The sequence below is a fragment of the Delphinus delphis genome, chromosome 11 (genome assembly GCF_949987515.2).
Source record: "Delphinus delphis chromosome 11, mDelDel1.2, whole genome shotgun sequence".
NCBI lineage: Eukaryota > Metazoa > Chordata > Mammalia > Artiodactyla > Delphinidae > Delphinus > Delphinus delphis.
In genome coordinates this window covers 62,307,204-62,315,443 of record NC_082693.1, presented here as the reverse complement: position 1 = coordinate 62,315,443, position 8,240 = coordinate 62,307,204, and the positions used below count along the sequence as shown (strand labels likewise).

Genomic DNA, 8,240 nt, shown 5'->3' with positions numbered 1-8,240 from the left:
GAAAATATCTAAAATAAATAAATAAAATATTTCATCTTCAAAGCAATCTTATGAGTAGATACTGTAACTATCCCATTTTACAGATTAGGAAACTGGATGAAAGATGTACTTTTCATAAGACTTTAATATTACCATGAATACATTTACAGATTGAATCCTGAGAGTATTTGTTACACTACTGACATTATTAATTGATTATAATGGCAGCGTTAATACAGCAGCAGGCATTTATTCAGTTTCCTGAGTGCCAGGCATTGTTTTAAGTGCCTTACAGATCTAAACTCACTGCTACCAACAGCCCTATGAGGTAGGTAATATTACTACCCCTATGTTATAAATGAGAAAACTTGGTTAAAAGATGCACTCTTAAAAAATTTTTTTTTAAATACTGTTGACCCCTGAACAACACAGTAATCTGTGAGAAATGGGTATTATTCTGATCATTTGATAAGTGAGGAAACTAGGCATAAAGAGGGTGAGTAAATTGGCCAAGGTCACACAGAGAAGAATGACAGTGTTGGGATTCACACTTATGCAGCCTGATGTTGCATGTGTCAGAATTATGTTCCAGTTTTGCATTAATTCAGTGTTTATCTGGATAAGATGAATTGTGGAAATTTCCCAATCTCCTAAATTTTAATCCATTATGGATACTAGACCCATTTTAACTAATATATATTTTTTTGCTCAATAACTATTCTAAATATCCTGTTTTTAGAATTAAAACCTTACTTAGAGTACCCAAATAAACATTCCAATTACTGGGGTTGGAGACTGAGGTGCTTTGAAAAAATTCTCATTTTAAAGGGGGTTCTGTTTCTTTTTATAATCTCTATTAAAAATAAAGCACCACCAGAAAAATTATTTTATGTTAAAAGCATCTTTAGAGCTAAAAGCTTAAAAAAAAGACTTAATGGAATAAAAACAAATAATTAAGTGAATATCAACATTTTATTTTATATTAATGCTTATTTTATAACCATTTAGTCAGAGTTTTCTAAAAATAGTCACTGAATAAATACTTTTCATTTAAAAAGATATACCTAGTGCCTTCAATTTATTTCCTTACTTAAAAGCTATGAGGTCCTTTCTACAAGGAATGAAAAATAAAAATTCACATACATCCCTACTTATGGCATATTAATAGTACAAGCAACATTTTAAAGCTTGATACTTCCGGTGCATAATTATTCAATTTTCTCCATATATAGACGCCACACCTTGTTGTCAATAAATAATTCCACTTTAATGGCAAAGTAATAATTTAGACAGATACAGGGTGCACATTTGCAAAAAAATATATGCAAGCTGGTTTACAAGCTAGAGGAACAATCAACCAATAGAAAATACATCACCCAGTTATGTCCACTGACACCAAGTACTTGTTGTCGGGGCTTTACAAAGACTACAAAACTTTTCAGATGATTTATTTCACTGTTTCTATTTACATGATATGTTACATCAAAAATGTACAAAATATAAAATGTATACAGACAAATGTTTCACAAACTAGTTTAAGTTGTAAACTAGGCGGACCTACTGGGATGTATTGCAGGAATTTGTTTATGACCGTGTTTGGACTGTGTTTCTCAAAACGGCAGGGAAAGATTAGCAATTTTCTTAGATCACATATTATACAAGGGCCACTAGTCACTCATCCAGCTACATATATTGATGCTTCACCACAGATGTGATCCACGTTAGAGGCTTCAAAGTCAGGGTGACCATTCTATGTGCATAAATTCAGTTCCGATTTCCCTTAGGGCAATAGCACCGTGGAGGACCTATGGACTGAGTGACATTCTGACAACTGCGCAGATGTCTCGTGTTGTTATTGTTCTATAGCAACTGACCCGTGGGTGGTCACAGAGAGTAGCACCAATTGCACGTCCTGAAAGTAGCACATTTTCACATGCATGGGACAAGTCTACACCATGGCCTAGCCCTTGGGTTGATAAATTTCAAACCTGTCCCCTGTGTGTGGTGGGAACTCCTCCAATCACTCCCATCAGTTTTCATGCACTCTCTTGAAAGCCTGTCACGACAGATGCACTTTCAGACATTTTTACTTTTCCGAAAATGGATTGGCTTCATGGACAGTTTTGAAGCATGCTCACTCTAGCACTGATAGCTCCTGCATGGTCATCACAACTGTAAATACAGGACAAACACACCAGATAATAACAGTGTTGAGGGTTTGCATTCTGTATTTGCAAAGTACAGGAAATCTCAGCAAGTGAAACATCTCTTAACACCCACAGGATAAAATACAATTTTTTTTGTGTGTTTATTTCGATTTGTGCAAGTTTTTAAAATGATTATTTACAATACCTACCCAGTAGACTGTGCAAATCTAACGTCCTTTTACAGTATAAACGCTTCCTCATCCACAGTGACTTCACTGCATCAGTGTTCTCGAATGCTGAATTTCTCATGTACAACAATATCCATCAAAACAACATGTTCAAAACTCATAATAATTAAAAAAAAAAAAAAACAATAGGGGAGAAAAGCGGAATCGTTGTGCTCATGCTGCATCTAGTGCTTCCAGCTCTGCTGGATAAGAAATCACAATCTCCCGCCTTCTGAAACTCTTTCCCCTAGAGCTGGATGAAATTTAGCCACATGGCTTCGCTTTTAAGTGACAGTCAAAGAGGGTTTCTGGGTTTACTTGAGTATTTTGGAGGACAGGCAAAGCAATCTATTCACAAGGTAAAAATACGGATCTTTCTCCTATCCATTTCTTCAAAAACAAACACAAAAATAGAGAGAGATGAGGCTACTGCGTTAACCGGTGGTGTAAATGAAAAGACAGTGGAAATCACCCATGGTTTAGGATTTAAACCAACTGTTAAACTGTTGTAGAAATTGGTTTTAAGGCAGTGAGACAGCACCATAGGAAATGTTGCTTCTTTTCACTGACAAGGCTCAAACAAATAAAGCCCTAAAAAAGCCTTTTATCAGTGTTGACTAATAATTGGTATAAAACTCTTTTTAAGGGAGTGGGCAGGTGGTTTAAAAAGACCACGGTGGTAAAAACAACCTTATCAAACCCGTGACTCAGACACTAAAAAGTGGGTGGAGCACATCCTGTGATCATGGCAGTTGAATGACACTGGCACTTCTCCAGCTTGTCACAGCAGTGTTTCCCCTGGCGGTTGCACAATTCCATTTGTGCTTGCGGAGGCCTGGCCTCTTCATTTAGGAATGGGGTGAGCGCACAACACAAACACTACTGGGGCTCCGTGACCAGCACCATGTGGCACAAAGGAGCTTGGACGGATCAGAAGAATGGACCCTGCTTGGGGAGAACAGCCCCTCAGAGGAAACCAAAGGAAGGAACAACAACAAAAAAAGGTCTGCATTGTAAACTTTTAAAGAGGAAAAACAGAAAGTCCAGTTTGGCTATCCCATGTGCAATCTATTCAGTTGCCCTGTCATTAGGGTCCTTTCCAGTTGAGTAATGGAGCCTTACATCACTCCACGGATATAAAAATGCCTAGAAAGGAAAGCAAGTTACACTTCTGTGTCAATTTAGCATCTTGGCGGTTCAAACTTAGTTCTACTGCCTCCTCGGAGACCACGGCCCTGGATCAGGGCCCTGGACAGGGTGCTTTCATATTGTCAGTGGTTTAGTGAAAATACCTTACTTTTTAACCTTTTTTTCTTTTTCTAAAGCATAGTCTTTTCCACTAACTTTTTTCACCCTCTAGAGGGTAGATTCAAGAGACGAATCCAGAACGTCTTCATGGTGGCTGGTGCTATCACTGTCGCAGCTTTGTGTGCCCGAGTAATTGGCTGCTTCTTGGAGTTTCATTAGCATGTTCATCTGAAGAAAGAAAAGGAGACATCGATGGAGGCAATGATGCACGGAGGAAGCCAGTCCCAGAAAACACACGGGCCCCGAGCCACACGACGACCCATCTCATCCCCTCCAAGGGAAACGGAAAAAAATTGTAGATTTTTACTAGCTGCCCCTGGCTCCTACACGGTTTCTCCCAAACGTGACTACAACAGCAAACCATAAGGACAAAATAGGGCCTCCGCATAAGTCTTTTATTTGCAGTTGTAAATGAATACAGCTCCAGCAGGGAGAGGGGAAAGGAAACTGTATCACAGCTGGACATCTGGGCTCGTGGCTGGAGAGTACACCAAGCTGCCCAGCTCTTTGGCTGCGAGAAGCAGAAAGCACTGAATGACAACTGAAAGTCCTGAATGTTCCTACAGGCGGATGCACACACGGGCTCCTGGACATAGTCCCTGGAGAGGAGGTGGGGATGGAGTGGAATGGAGCCCCCCATCTGCTGCTTAGGAGCTGACCTTGAGAGGTGACCAAATGAAGCCGACCATGAACGTTGGAAGAGGGAGAAGGGAAGAATCACTGTCAAGTTTCTGTGGTTGTTGAATGTCTGGCTAAAATATGATGGATAACTCACTGAAAACTACAACCACCTCCTGGAACAAGAGCGGCTGTCTCAAGTTTCCCAGCCTTATAGGACAATGGCAATGTTTGTTCTCATAAAAGGGACGTAGGCGTGAAAGCAGCTGGGGAGAAAGACAGCTAGCATTTCCATGTATTAGAAAATAAAAGGCAGGCACCTTGCTTGGATTTTAATAGATCTGCAGATCCACCGGTAGGGATGGAAAAAGAAAGACTGTTTAAAAGTGAATCATGAATAAATGGTTCAACAGTTTTAGAAAGCACAGAAAATATGGCACATGCCTTCGGGAGGGTTGTTTTCTTATCAAGGGTTTCTGTAAATTGTAATAATGTTTGTATTGTTTAATGCATGCCAACTTTGCTATTTCATAATGTAATCAAAGTTTTTTGGGTTTTGTTTCCAAATTAGAAATACAGGGAATCTGATCCCAAAGAAAGGAGAAATCTAAAAAGGATTCCTTAGTCATGTGTTAGGCTCTGCATGCTTGTATGCTCAGTGTAAAATGTGTGTTCAAAAAAGACCTGTGAAATAAAATGACAAACTGGTAATTACCAATTCCAGCAAGGATGCCTTTCTGACGAAGAAGCTACAGTTACAGCATATTTTAAAGTCATTTTAATATTCTTCAGGACAATATTTTTCAATATAATTTTTTGTCTAATTCCCTGAATTTATTAAACTAGCTACATAAAGATATGAAATTAAAGTAGTTGGTGATAACCTCTTAAACCCAGTGAGTCAAAAAGCTAAATGTCTCCATCAATATACTGTTTCTCTCTTGCCCTCTCTCTCCTCTCTTCTTTGTTTCTCTGTCTCTCTCGAGCGTGTGAGTGCATACACACACACACACACACACACACACACACACACACAAACACACACACACACACACACACCCCTACCTTCATATTCTCTTTTTCCTTTCTTTTGTCAGCCCCTCCCTTATTAGTAGCCAGCTGTATATTCAAGCATCTGGGTGAAGATGATTTGTAAAAGAGATTTGTGTTTTGAGCACCTTCCAAGAGCAGAAATAGTTTCAAGGGTTGTGCTTCTATCTCAGTCACAAATGTTTGAAATCACTTGAATGCTGACTGTTGTAGAAGTTTCACCGTGTAATAACAGTATTATTAAGGTCTTAATTTTTGAAAATGGTGCCATATAGTAAATATGTTCTATTAGAATAAGTTCAGAATCTCAGATTCATAATAAATACATATGAAGGCTTTACTCTGCCTTCTCATAGGGTTGCTTTGTACATTCAAGTCAAAGGAGATCACAAGAGGGAGGTAAGGTTCCATACCATTCAGCAGTCACTCGGATAGATCATTATTCTCTACAAAAGTATTTCCTTGCTCTCTTCCCCCCTCCTTCTTTCCCATACCCAGGGTCAGAAATATAACGTCTTACAGTTGTAACACCTCCGTCAGGTCCTTATCATCCCTGGTATTTACACATCTGCTAGTCTCCCAGCCTCCATCCTCTCTCCTTTAATCTGCCCTCTATTCTATTATCAAGGTGACCTTTATAAACTGCAAATCTAATGACGTAAGTCCCTTGCTCAAAAACCTTTGGTGGCTCCCCATCGTCTGCGTGATAAAATTTTAACTTCCTACAAGATAAACAAGGCTTCACATGATTTTACAATTGCAGACTTCTGTAGCTGTAATTCCTCCCGTCCCTTTTGTTCTAATCCCAACAATTTGTATACAGCTCCCTAAACTCATTATTTTTACTGTACTGTTCCATCACGTTTCACGTGCTATTTTCTTAATTTTGGATCTTCCCCACCCAACCCCATGATGAGTTTCTATTCATCCTTCCAGACCTAGCTCAAGCCTTTCCTCCTCTGGAGCTTTCTCCTAATCACTTCCTCAACAGACTCACAACTCTATCTAGGATATATCTATCTAGGATACACTTCTATCATTATTTTACTATAATTTATATATATACATGTCTCTCTCCACGGCTGGACTGTGAGCTTCTTAAGATCAGAAATGAGATCTAATTTATTTTCTGATCACCAGGTCTTAGCCTTGAGTACATACTTATTATTTACTAATATTTACTGAATGAATGAAATTAATGAGTTTGTTGATGATGAATACACATTATATTTTTAAACACTGTGAGATGTGCCAAACACTTGCATCCGTGTTCAGATTCAAAAATATATTACTGACATTAAATAGTAGATTTTTTTCTGATTTAGATTGGACTGCAAATAGGTTTTTACCTATGTCAATAATTATAAAAATATAGAGCAATAAATGCGGAGAGGTACTTACTTCTCTATCAGAATGTGCCTAATTCAAAGATTTTTAGATGACAAGGTTTTTGTCGTTTAACATGTCAGATATCATAACCCCTTGTTCCTTAAGATGTTTAGGTGAGCAGCAGGTTAGGAATTAGAGATATTTTTTACCGAAATTCTCATTCAAAATGTGGAGATCCTGATCTCTTTTCCATACTAGAAGACAAGAGCATTCTGAGCCAGGGAAAGGAGTGATTAATGGGTTTAGCTGACCAGGACTATGGGAATTGGGAAAATTTAAGACATCCCTTAAATGTCCCATACTCTGTAGAGTAACCCTGAAAACAAACCTTATAAACACCTCACCTTTATCAGGAACTGTATTAAAATCTGCAAAAGGACAACTGGAATTTATAAAAAATTCAGAGGAAATAACCCATATTTGTCCTCTAAGGCTTAATTTTACTCTATTACATTTTAATCATCCTATCAGGAATTACTTAGTGTCTGCTCACAATTATGCAGAATTCAAACCAATTCCACCACCACTGTTGATTTCTAGCTACGTATGAGCTAAAGGGCCAGATACTTGTTATAAAAATACAACTCCAGGCCCTTAAGAAGTTTATAGCCTAGATCAAAGGTCCAAAATAAGAGATCCCTGGGCTCTAAGTAGGTCAATGTTTATATCTCTGTGACTTTATGGAACTTCTTGAAATAGTATGCAAAATCTTCTGTGTGTGTCCATTTTGTTGGGAAAAAAATCATGAAACTTTATCAGATGGTTCACATATAAACCCCCAAATATTCAGAATGATCAGCTGAAGTGATGACGACATATACATGTCGGGGTTGTTGGTATAAGGGTATTCCACAAGATAGCAAGTCATTTTCTGTCTTTAGGTATAGTTATAGATTATGATTTTAATCATTTCCTTTTTTGTTTGTTTTAAGTAACATAATGACCTTTATCTCAGCATGTCTTCTTTCTGTATTGGTTTCCCAGTGATCCCTTTAGTCAGAGAATAGTAAGCTAACAAACACATTACGTTTGATACCAATCTATGGAAAGTCATCTCTAAAAATAAAATATACATACAAAAATAAAGTCATTTTCCTATCATGTACTTAATATTTTCAGAGTATTCATACTTTGGAGTTTTACTGACTTATATTAAGCCTTTCATGATTGCAAACTGAGCAAGGCAGAGAATAACGTCCCTTTGATTTCAAGTCAGTTTATTCTTCCCTACTGTTGCCAACAGAGGACTAATTCTAAATTTAGTCAGATACGTGTAAAACATTCTTTAGTTCTTCAAGCATACATTAGATTATATTCTTTTGGTTTCTTTCATTTTAGAACAAAATTCAGTTTTCTCTTACATACCTAATGAATTGAGTACTGAATGTTTAAAATTTATTGATTTATTTACACAATTTTCTGCATAATAAAAGAAAAATTATGGCTGCAGAGTTCAGCCTGGTTTCAGTGTTTTTTGATTATTTTTAAGCATATGAGTTTGGTCTTTCATTTTAAGAGTTTC

The 8,240-nt window shown here is 37.5% G+C and overlaps 1 protein-coding gene across 4 annotated transcripts in view; it reads right to left on the bottom strand.

The window, feature by feature from the left end:
• Positions 1–1,022: 1,022 nt before the first annotated feature.
• NAV3 (neuron navigator 3) overlaps positions 1,023–8,240 on the bottom strand; it is a 363,667-nt gene continuing 356,449 nt past the window's right edge. For 3 of the 4 annotated variants that reach the window (XM_060025293.1, XM_060025296.1, XM_060025295.1), the window contains one exon: positions 1,023–3,829. In XM_060025293.1, the coding sequence (XP_059881276.1) occupies positions 3,710–3,829 (120 nt within the window). In that variant the 3' untranslated portion in view covers positions 1,023–3,709. The remainder of the gene's footprint in view (positions 3,830–8,240) is intronic. The other variant, XM_060025294.1, reaches the window with a different exon arrangement.